Source organism: Chroicocephalus ridibundus, chromosome 4, assembly GCF_963924245.1.
Source record: "Chroicocephalus ridibundus chromosome 4, bChrRid1.1, whole genome shotgun sequence".
In the NCBI taxonomy this organism is placed as follows: domain Eukaryota; kingdom Metazoa; phylum Chordata; class Aves; order Charadriiformes; family Laridae; genus Chroicocephalus; species Chroicocephalus ridibundus.
The window spans coordinates 62,809,339-62,821,372 of NC_086287.1; the positions used below are offsets into that span (position 1 = coordinate 62,809,339).

General features: G+C 41.1%; 1 protein-coding gene across 1 annotated transcript; it reads left to right on the forward strand.

The window, feature by feature from the left end:
• Positions 1–200: 200 nt before the first annotated feature.
• Positions 201–11,080, forward strand: CLBA1 (clathrin binding box of aftiphilin containing 1). The gene is made up of 6 exons (XM_063332445.1): positions 201–282; positions 1,552–2,229; positions 5,640–5,788; positions 7,287–7,416; positions 8,676–8,789; positions 10,258–11,080. Exons 2-6 carry the CDS (start codon positions 1,771–1,773, stop codon positions 10,423–10,425), a joined length of 1,020 nt encoding a protein of 339 aa, XP_063188515.1. The 5' UTR covers positions 201–282; positions 1,552–1,770; the 3' UTR covers positions 10,426–11,080.
• Positions 11,081–12,034: the final 954 nt, after the last annotated feature.

A 12,034-nucleotide genomic window follows, 5' to 3' on the forward strand; every position in this document is an offset into this window, starting at 1 on the left:
CGCTGCCCGGGGCGGGGCGGAGGCCGGCGGGGGATCGGTCCCGCCGGTCGCCCTCTCCCGCCCGCCCTGGCTGAGGGGCTCAGGCGTGCCCCGAGGCCGCCCCGTCCCGTCCCTCACAGCGAGCCCCCGGGAGCGGCCGGTAACCGCCCCCCACCGGCACACCTCGGCCCCGCCCCCTGCCGGTAACGGCCCCCCGCCCCGGCACGCCTCGGACCCGCCCCTGGCGACCTGCCGGCTCGGCTCGGCTCGGCCCAGCGCACTCGCTGGGCTCCTGGATGGGCGGTAAGGCTGTTTCCTCACGGGTGGCCCGGCCCCGAGCTGCCCCAACGGCCGTAACGGCCAGCGCCGCCCAGGCCCCACTCTGCCCCCCCCGGCCCACCGTAGCGGGGGGAGCTGAGGTACGGCCGCGGCCCTCTGCTCCCCCGGGGGCTGTGGAGCGAGGGAGGAGGCTCGCCGTTCCTTCCCCCCCCACCCCGCCTCCCACGCCTGCCTCCTCCTCCTCCTCCTCCTCCCTGGCAGCGCGGCTCCCCGCGGCGGGCAGGTGCCGGTGCCCGGTCACCGGCGGGGGCTCGGGGTGGCCGGGCCGGGTGGTGGGCGGCACGGTTGGAGGAGACTCTTCGGAGCCCCGAAGCGGCGGCGGGTCGGGGATGGGCTCTGGGCCGCCGCCCGCCGGGGCTTCCCCTGCCCCGCTCCGGCCGGGGGAGAGGGGCGGCCCGGGGGAGGCCCCGGCGGCGGGCAGACCCTCCGAGCCCGGCGCCGCGGGGCAGGCGAGGGTCCAGCCGTTCCCGCGGTCTGTGCCACCTTCGAAGTGAACTTGGGGGGGAAAAAATCCAAGATTTGTTCAGTCTGATAAGCACAGAAAATGCCTAATAGCGGCCAGTCTTTCAGAGGAGGTTTTAGTGTAGCTCCCACACCCTTCCCCAGCCCCCCCCCCCCCCCCCCCCCCCCCAAACCAGCTTGTCAGTCGGAATAATGCTTGAGGAGATGTGGCGGGTCTAAAATGATAAATGCAGCATTGCCTGTATAATTTACAGGTGCCAAACTAAACTTACTAAATCTGCTTTAATTGCTTAAATAGTTGGAAGCACTATATTTTTCACAGGATTAAACGGCCCGTTCCTGTGTTGCTGCAAGTCACGTTCACCTCTTCGGTAATCTTTCGGACAGGGAAAGCCCATGCAAACAAAAAGAGCAGTGTTTGAGTATACATGAGATGGATGAAATAAATAGTTATAGAAAATAGTTAGGAAGTGTTGGATATTGTTTATAATGAGTTCGGTTTGTCTCCTGTGTACTCACTCAGTACTCTGTATTGAACAACTTCTGTTAAATGTTTTCTGAATATTGTTCACTAAGGTAATGGCTTTCTTGTGGTGTGGGCAGATAGTTAAGTGTAAATTTTAAATAATTTTGCCTACTGCAGTTTTCAGTTGTATAATACTGGAATGTGTTTATTTTAACATGAGCATTCTTTCTCCTACCTTATCAGCTTTCTTTATTCCTACACGGCCCGTATCACAGAAGTATTTATTTATAATTCTTTCTTTGCAGGCTAATATCCTACACAGAAAGGGAGACTAAATAACATGCACATGCTGATTACTGGAGGAGAGGCTGAAGGACATCCTGTTTTGATTTAGCAGTTTTATTATTCTTTGGGGTGAAATGAAGAATATGATTCTGTTTTGGAAATATTCAGATTTCTAATACAACTGAACCTCAGTAGCCTTTTTTGCTGTACAGATTTCAACAAATGAATTGTTCTTAAAGATGCAGAACCTGTCACTAGTAGAAAGTCTTACTAATATAGACACATCACACCAGATGTCTCTAAAAGACCTAGCCGTTGAAGTTGGTGGTATGTCTCTCAATGAAAGTGAGTGTAACTTGAATGAAACAACAAATAACGAAGAAATTATTAATCTTGAACTAATGCAGCAAAGCATCCCTGTAGTGAATAGCAAAGGGGGAAGTTGTGAGGAGTTTTCTGAGAGCAGCTATAGTACCTCAGAACCCAGCAGTTCCTGGGGTGATTTTGAAGGCTTCAGGGAGCCCTTAGACAAATCAGAGAGATTTGGTCATAATCTTGAAGTTTTGGTGAAGTCAACAAAAACTTCTAGAGGTGATACGGACTTAAACAGTGGACATTGCAGTGCTTCTGCTGGTCACTTCTCTTGTGAGCCATCTCTACACAGTGGGATACGGGAGGCTTCTAGCTCTCTAAATGAGGTATGTGTTAATAGTAAACCAAAGAGCAGAAATGTTTGTATTACCGCTTTCTACATCTCAAGATTTGTATCTGAATGTCTTCTCTATAGAGGATAATGCTGTACAGGGAGAGAAACTGTCAAGCTACTTTGCAGCTAACTCAAGTGGTACAAAAGCAACTCCCTTACAGTGTTTGACAAATGCTTAAGTTATCCTGCTGGAGAGCTTTAAAGAATGTAATGTGCTACTTTGCTTCTAGACACTAGGAATAAGTAAGCACATACATAGAAATGATGAACCTTGCCCTGAAGCGCACACGATTTAAAAGCTAGACGGGAATGAGCATAGGAAACAAAAAATCAGGAAGGTGGGTGACAAAAATAGGGTGGAAAAAAATTCTGTGAGCTGCCTGCAAGCTTACTGAAAAACAATAACTTTTGTTATTTAATATATACTGCCTGAATAATCCAATTCCTGTAATTTTAGACTGATTGTGGGTGGAAGTTAGTGACAGAAAAAAAAGAATAGAAGTAATTTAATATAATTCATTTTCTAGCATAGGATGTTGCTTTCTCTCATAATATGTTGGAACTAATAATTTGAATAAATACTGAGTTATATAATGTTTCCTTTTCAGCACCAAAAAAGTTTCAGTTTAAGGATTATACCTTGCAATTAATGTGTTTCAGTGTTTACCAAACATGCATCACCAAAGCAAACTAACAAAAGGAAAATAAGAATGTACAAATACAAAACAAAATGCCCTCATTCTTACTGCTTTTATGCTAGATTAAAACATTTGAAAAAAGAGAGTAATCAACTAAAGCTTCCATGGAGTTAATCAGTAGCAGTAATAGCTCACAGCTTGTAGTCTGTTAGATGAGTTTTAGTATGCATAGGGAACTGAGGGTTCTCTGGAGACAGGCTTTCTTCCCCTTGCCTGGGGACTTTACCTGTTGCAGAGGTATTGCTAGGGAAAGCACAAAGATGTACGTGGGTCAGCTGTTCAGCACTGATAGAGTGGAGATCACAAGATACCTGGTTATTGATACACATGAACAGAATTTAAGTTGTTCGTAATGCTGGGAACTGGGGACCAGAAGTCTTATGTGGAAAAAAGAGAGTATGTAATGACTGGAGCTGAAATAGAATATAGCAGATTGTTTGGTTTCTTTCCAAAAGCAGTAGATCTTAATCTTACTGAAGCCTTTACTTTATTTTTGCATTTATTAAAGGCAAAAGAAAATGTCCACTACAAGCTAAATAAGTTAACCCTGCCTGGAGTTTCAAGTTGTCTGTTCTCGTCTCAGGGTTGAGAAACAGCTATAGAGCTGTTTGAAGTTTCTTTAGGTGTAGAATATACATTTAGCTTGTCCTTCTTGTGTTGTTTGTTTGAGACCGTAACCTCTGTCTTCTGTGAGGTCAATAGAAAAAAAGGCCAGGTAGGTTGGAAGGGACCTCAGGTCAGAGGTCTGACCTTCGGTATCTAATGCTTCAGTTGCTTAAGCGATGTCAGTCTGGAGCAGAATCCTTGTAGCAGCTGGGTACTTTGCCTACATGATTGAATTCCTTTAAGGATTTTTTCATGTGTTCTTTAAGTACTGGCCATTGTGAGAGGGACTTGTGCACTTGCTTAAGCCCTAGAGTATTCTGATATAATAGGATGTAGATGATTTGTTCAAAAAGCACCGATGTGAAATTTATGCATTCATATTTTTATAATCAATACAAAGCCACAAGGTAAATAGAAATACACCAAAATTTTGTTTTGGAAGTAGACAGTATTAAAGATAATACAAATAATACCTTGCATTTTTCCTGTATGTTGGGTTTTTCATCTGGCTTGGCTAAGCCGTAAGCCAGTGACGTGTATGCATGTCAGAGTAACATCACAGGCTCTGAGAAGAAGTTACCTGTGCTTCCCCCGATTCACACTTCTGTGGCTGTAATTTCACCCTCACCCCAAAGCCAAGAGCAGCTGCCTGGCTTTTCCTTAGCTCCCGTCCCGTTTAGGGTTTGGTACCTACTTGGAGGGGTTTTTTTTTTGACCGTGACTCTCCATGTATGGTTTAGCATGTCTGCTTTCACAGAACTGTGCCTTTCAAACACCTTTCTCTTCCATATAGTATCCCTGTTGTAAGGGAAGACTACTGAAATAATTTACAAAACAATTTAAAGTATTATGCCACTTTGGGCAAGATTCAAAGGATTTTACCCAGAAGTCTGTGAATGTCCCAGCAGTCGCCCTTCGGGATAGGCATTTTAGCAAGGAAGGAGCAGCATGGGGCACAAATTCTCTTTCTAGAAGGATGCTCAGAAGTACAGAAGCCTTCCACAAGCTCTGTAGATTTTGCCCACTCACCCATTAGATTAAATCTGTACTCTCTCAATATTCACTGCATTCATCTGAGTTCAGTATAGTGAAACTGTGGAGGTATCTCAATTTATTTGAGCTGCTTGAATTACAAATAAATGAACCTGTCAAAATATGAAGTATCCATACCTATGTTTTTCAGATTAAATTGTTGATTGCTAGGCAAAGAAAACAAACTGACTGGTTTCATTCTCTGGTTTTCACACAACATTGCTGCTGCTGGATTGCAGTCCCTCTGCAGGGTGTTCAAGTCAATTAATTGCTTTGATTTAGAAAATTGCAGTAATTCCTTCTTTGAAAGAATAAAACGATAAAGCTTCTGGACCAGATGGCATGATGACATCCTTTTAGGATAGGATGTAAATTATGCACATTTTTCCTTGTGTATGTATTTCTTAGTTTTCAGATAACCCTGTTACTTCTAGTAGGCCCGTTTGCATGAGTTTGGATCACTCGTGGCTATGTTCTGTCCTCCAAGCATCCTCCTCATCACTGCTGGGGGAGGAGGAAGTGTGTAAATCTGGCTCTGATTTTTAATATAGGCTGGAAAAAGTTTGGTGCAAATGCAAGGAAATAGAGACATACTGACCCTAGCTTTTATGCAGACTTAAACAGTGGAAGTATTTATTGGTAACTATAGCATTTAGTAGTTATGTTATATTTAGCTGAATTAGGTGCGTTTGTGTTCAAATATTAAGTTAGAAAAACAGTCTTTCAAACTGATGTATATATAAGTTTTAACCTGGACTGAATTGCCTGAACAGAAGGAGGAGTCTTGAGTGCCAATAGGTAAACCCAGTCTGTAATGCAGTAGCTGGGAAGTTAGAGACGAAGGTTCAGCAGAAGCTCTTGGACTCTTTCTTCTTCTCTAATTCTAGGTAAATATTCGAAACAGCGAACCAAGAGATCAGTCCCTTTGTGCCATTAATATTGATACAAATTTTAAAAACAGTCAATAATACAATCTCTAGAAATATTGTAGTCTTTGGACTAGGTCCTTCATGAACTGTGGGGATGGCCTCTATAACCTATGTGATAAAACTTTGTTTTTTTCTAGGCAAACCACAGCTATGAGGATATATTTAAGTTGGGCTTTCCAGAAGTCTTTGTATCACAGTCCAGAGAGAGCATAAGAAGCTTAGATCAAGTACTTGATACAGATAATGAAGATGTTGCAATTCCTGAATTTATGAAGAATGAACTTTGGTAATGAGTTTAGATCAACGGTTAAAAAAAAAAATACTCCTCAGCGATTACACTGTTTATTTCATAATTTAAAAATCAGTGGTACTTGGAGGTGAACTTAAAAATCTTTTTAATCACTATGCTCTTTCAGCATATAATCTTACCAATTTTGTATTGTGTTGTTAAAGGGAATGGATTGTGTTTTAGCCATTGGAAAACAAGGAAGGGAATGTATCAAAATTACAAATTCCTGCTTAGGGTTTTTCCTGCTTGGTGTGCCTTCTTATGACTAAGCCTCTGGAATGCCAGAACACCCAACAGGCAGCCTGTTCTTCCTGTTCGCTTGTCCTTTCTTTACAACACATCTAACTTATTTCTTCATCATCTGAGACAGAAGCATTGCTGCTGCTGCTACTGAAAACCCACTCGCTTTTTTTTTTTTTCCTCCCTTCCCAAGTTTCCCAGGTGGTAACTTCTTCTCATGTTTGACCAGATGTGCTTCAGAGTCTGCTACATCTAGCTTCTTTCCTGGGGTTATGCTAATAGCAATTAATATCATTAACTTAGCTTTCTCTTAAGACAGCTGGAATGCTTTTAGATTTGTTACATGTTTTTGAAGGATCAGCAGCTTCTGAGCAGTATTGTAGTTACTAAACAGTATTGTAGTTATTTTTCCATGCGTCTGAGCTTTGTATCTAGAACGCTGGGTCAGACTATACTTTGGAAATGCCATAAGAATCACAAGAAATTTAGTTAAAACATTTAATGTGGGCATCCTTTTGGCAAGTTCCTTGTATATGCATTATATTTTAATCAGCCTCAAAATTGTGGAGAAATACGATATATATGTAAAAGGGACTGCAATATTATAGCAGAGTATCAACTACAGACAAAAAAAGCCCTGACCTCCTCAGGTGAATAACTTAAGATCAATGATAATTGCATCCTGTACTAAGCAAAAAGCAACTGGATTTATATAGGATGAATGCAATGTAAGAACCCAAAGCAGTGTGTAGAGGGAGCTCTTAATTCTCACAGTTTCAGCAGTGTGTGCTTGTTTTGTAGTACCTAGGTGCCCAGAGCAGATGCAGGTCACCCACCTGAGCAGCAGGCTGCTGGAGTGGAGAGGCATGACTGATAGGAAGGAGAAAGGTTTGAGAGACAGAAAATGCCAAGTGCAGAATTAATAGGGCTGAACTCTACCCACATTTCACAGAAGCAATTGAATAATGCAAATTGTTGGCACGTGACATGCTCTGAAACGTGCTTCTCATGCACTTCTTATCTGAGAAACCCAAACATACAGTTACATTGACTTGCTGTTTCCATTAATTGTCATGCAAGCTTATTAGTACATTGGGTTGATAGTTTGAACTAATGTAGAAAGAGTTTTAACATGTTTCTTTTTAGATCAAGGTAGGCTAGTACATGACTGTGTGTAGTGAAAATGACTAAGTTATATACGTTTCACTGGAATCTTTGTACACCCTATAACCTCAAATTGTGTTTTCTTTCCTAGCATTGATTCTGGAAACATATGGAGAACACTTAGAGACTTTGATAATGCCCCCAGTTTAAGACATCCCTGGAGTAAATCTCATTGCCAAGAAAACCTCATGAGTGTTCTTGGAATAGATGCAAATCAAAAGGTAATTGAACAACGGTTTGTTGGTATGCCAGCATAAACACTTGGTTATGAGTCTGATTTTCTGTAAGCTTACATGCAGATGCATGAGGAACTAGATCTGGGTGAGTCACAAGTTTTTTTACAGAGAGCCTTTTAAAATGATAGTCTAGTGTTTTCTCATCATTATGTGTAAGTAACTATGAAACTGTGCAGGATCAAATTTTGATCGTCTTTACATTGAAGCCTCCATTATGTAGCTCCCTGTTGCATTAGGTGATACATTCAGTGTTAGTATAGATGTAGAATCAGCTTTCAGATGTGTGTGGGGTAAGATTGTTTTCTTTTTTGCTCAGAGTATGAGTAAATTGTTAGTCTCTAATATCTTTCCAGTAGGTGAAAATCAGATTTGAATCAGAGAGGCTGTTAAAGTAATTACTGGATGTTTTTACTATATACGAACTGAAAGTGTGTTCCGCTTCCCTTTTCCTAAGATTATTCTATGTGTTTTTGCAAGGCTTGAGGTAGAGTAGTATGTTTTAAATTGAATCAAGACCAAACTAACAGCATTGAAAGATCTCAAAAAGAAATGTCTCTGTTTAATCTTGTTTTGAGAAGATAAAGGTATCAGGGGCAGTTCAGTATTCAACCTGGTTATTTAGTTGGGATGAATTAGTCACATGTGGTTTTCAGAAGTAACTTTCAATTGATAATATGATTTTTGAAGCATGGGGGGGTACTGCATTCAATTTCATATAAGTTACATATAAACAGAACGACAGTGCTGAAGGTATAGGACCTATTCTACACTTGAAAGTCACTTTTATAGAACTGTTACTTAAAAGGAGAGAATGGGAGACATTTCTCCAACATAGTTAAGCTCCCTGTGTCTGTTCCTTTCTTGCCCATAGATACACCAGCATTAAATCAATGCCCAGACAGCTTAAACTTATGTCATTACTTCTTTTCTGTTACTGGAAAATTGTATTGCTTTTAAGAATACTGATGGAGATGTTTTTCTCGGCTATTTTCTAGTGTAACTTAAGGCTAATTTTAATTGGAAATAGCTTTTTTATTAATTTAAGTCACAATTAGATTCATGTGCATAGAACTTGTTTTGGCATAAAATTGTTTCAATGCAAGGGGGGCACATGATATATCAAAATGCAGCTTCAGAAAGTAAAATTTAGTATTTGTTGTTATTTGAGGGAAATTTCTCTTTAGGTTGTGTGCTTGGAGGTCAGATAGAAATTGGTAAAGAAAATGTAAATTATGATTTATTAGGACTTTTTGGAGAGCCAGGATGACATTTTTGAGGAATCAAATGTTAAAGATAACGAGGACTTCAGACTTGACGGATTCAGTATTAATGACTGCAAAGCTCTGATCCAGACCAAGGTAAGAATTGCTCTGAAAGTAAGTGCTTCAGCGAATCACACGGTGTATTTCACACATTCCTCTGTGCCGTAGCCAGCTCTTCTAGCATATGTCCTAATGTAATTGTTTGGTCCTGAGAGATTTGTTTGGATGTGGAGTTGTTTTCTGCTCTTTGAAACCTATCTGAAAGCTTAAGAAAAGGTACAATATAACATACCAAATGCAAAGCAACATAATAGGGGGCACACTGAAATACGAGGTTATTCATTCCGTAAGCTGGATTTTATGCCAAGTTACTGGTTGAGAGAGAGCAGCGATATATGAGATCTAGTCGGGATGCTCTGATGACAAAGGAAAATTAGCATGTTTGTAAAAGGATCAACACATTGATCACTGAGAATGACGATTGTAACTCACTCCCAAAATATATGTTAAGGGAGACATTAGGAGCAAGGCTGGTGGAGAATAAATTACATTCAAACTTGCATTTCAGATATTCAGAATGATTCAGATTTGGTTTGTTCACTCGAGGAGAAAACAGAAGCTACTTAAGGAGGAAGGCAGAATTGATGTTATAATTACAAGGATTTGGGAACATCACTATTTTTAAACTGTGTTACAAAACATACAGAGAAATGAAATTTAAATACTTTGTTGTTTGTGCATTTATGTCTTTGGTCAAACAGGCCTTAATAAGCTCCGTTTCTTTCTTGCTAAAGCAATGCAAGTTGGAAGGAAATTCTGTCATTGCCATTGCTTTAAAAAAAATCAGTCACGTTCTGTTTTTAACAAAGTATTTTGGGTGAATATTCTTAACGCAAGGTCCCTTCCTCAGCAGAGAATAAACTTGAGCAACTGTTGTTGCTGTGGAGATGCATAGTTTGAGGCACACTTTCATTGCTATGTTTTATTCTATGTACTGCATTGGACAATGAAGATGTGTACTGTTCTGGGAACCTTGTACAGAGAAGATGTTAGTCAGGAGAATTCCGAAAGAAAACCAAAAGAGACTGTCAGGTTTATTCCTTCATAATGCAGTTCTGCTTTCTTTGACGAGTACACCTGAGGGTGGGATCACAGGAGCTGACACATCCTTGGAAAGGTGTAAAATACAGAGGCAGGGTTTAGGCAAAGGAGAAGTGTTTCAAGGTAGATGAAGAAGGAGTAAAAGTAAAGAGAATCTTGATATAAAGTTAAGGTAAAGGGACAGTATTTTTCTGGAGTAGCCTCTGAAGGGAAAGAACAAGCCCTGCAGCTTAGGGTCTGAAAGTAAAGCTCATTAGGAAATGTATATTGCCATTTCTAATTTGTAAGCAAGTTAAGTCATATAGCGATGGATGTTTTCCTTTTATCTTCCTAGTTATGTCATTTTTTCTTTCTAATTTTATTTTTATGGAATCTGTGTAAAAATTTGATTGAAATACACCAAGCGATTAATGTACTGTAGAATGGGAAAAAAAAAATAACTTAGTTTTTCTTTTTCATTCAGCTTTCTGTATCGCCGGATTCCAGACATGGTCATCTTTTCACCTGTAACCTCTTTTTAAAAACCACATCGTCAAATGGACACATGCAATACATAACAATCCCAAGGAAGAAGCACATTTTCACTACGCACAACCTGAAAATGAAATTTTTCAGTAGTGATGTTTGTTGAACCAAATGCATTTTTTGATCTTTTTCTGTTTTTGAACTGAATGCAGTTGACCTTCATTTTGTTACTGGGTTGGTACTATAGACTACATACGTTCTTTAGGAAAGTGACATATTGCTATATATGAAGTACCTAAGGCCATGTTATTGGAAGATATCTAGTCTATTTAGTTGTGAAGTCAAAGGTGTAAAGTCATGCAGAGTCATGTCTCTTACGGTAAACCCAGCTGCAGTCACACTGTAAAGATACTCTGTTAGACTATCAACTACGGACCTTTCAGGCCTTAATGCCTCTTCGATCAAAAACCTTGTTTCCCTGCCAAAATCTTAAACACACCTCCGGTGTGTTGTAAAAGCTGCCTTGTCACCACCTCTCCTCGTCTTTGGTCCAGTTTGGATCAGCTGAGATCTGTTACTTTGCTACTGCTGAACAGAATGAGAGGAGCCTTCTACGTCTGGTGGCTTTCACTGGGCTTTAGGAAAATAACAGTTTTAACTTCTGTCTGTGGTACTATGGGCAGTCAGTGAAAGGTTTTGTTCTGGCATTGGTTTCTAACTGAAATAAATCGCCTCGCTGAAGCTGACTGTAACAGGACTTCTTGGATTCATTCATCCACCAAACACACTACGCGTAACCATGCCTGTTAAAGCTTCGCAGCAGCGGTGTAGTTCAGGACTTGCATTGCACAATACCGTAAATTGCTGCCCTTTTAAAATTTTATAGTAACTATCAACTATGTTGCCCATCTTCCTGCATGTGGGAGTGCCAGAGGGGATGTACTTCACTATCATTCGTGTAATCCATGGTGCTTCCTTGCCAACTGCAACAGCTTTATTTATTCATTGGTAATAACAACTTTTACGCAAGTGACTAATCCATCTACTGCTTTGGCCATTCAGAATAAGAGAATTTTATATGGCTTTTAATTTTAAAGAGTTGCTGAGCACTGCAACTGACACCTTACATGTTAAAAGCAGGGAACAAACTTAGATATTCCCAAACTAAGTCAGATAACTATTTAATGATGTACCTATTCTGTTTGTAGAATTAAGAATACTACAAAGCACTGGCAGACTCCAACCCTTAAGCTAGTAAACTGTTCAGCAGTGAAATTACAATTGCTGTAATAACTTATAACTTTACTAATGTTTATGATACCTCAGTGCTATTAGCATAGGACGAGCTGTGTATTGGTTACTCAGTAAATGGGACCAGGCCATTTGGGAAGGTGCTCTTTGGAAGTGGCTCAGCAGCTTCCCTGGCCCTAGAGGAAGTTCTGCAGGGCCAGACTGAAACCTCCATCGTCCCCAGGGAGCAGGGTTAACTTTTGCACTTAACACTGGATTTGAATTAGTTTTCAATTTCCCTTCTAAGGCTTTCAGACCACTTAAATATGGACAACAGGATGACCATGAGCCAGCAATGTGCCCTCGTAGCCCAAAAGGCCAATGGCATCCTGGGGTGCATCAAGAAAGAGTGTGGCCAGCAGGTCGAGGGAGGTCATCCTCCCCCTCTACTCTGCCCTGGTGAAGCCTCATCTGGAGTACTGTGTCCAGTTCTGGGCTCCCCGGTTCAAGAAGGACAGGGAACTGCTGGAGAGGGTGTAGCAAAG

Excerpts from the sequence above, each read along its gene's own strand:
- CLBA1 (XM_063332445.1), top strand. The coding sequence starts at position 1,771 with ATGCAGAACCTGTCACTAGTAGAAAGTCTTACTAATATAGACACATCA. Across the intron at positions 5,789-7,286 it reads TTTATGAAGAATGAACTTTG|CATTGATTCTGGAAACATAT; the intron begins GTAATGAGTTTA and ends TTTCTTTCCTAG. Across the intron at positions 7,417-8,675 it reads GAATAGATGCAAATCAAAAG|GACTTTTTGGAGAGCCAGGA; the intron begins GTAATTGAACAA and ends ATGATTTATTAG.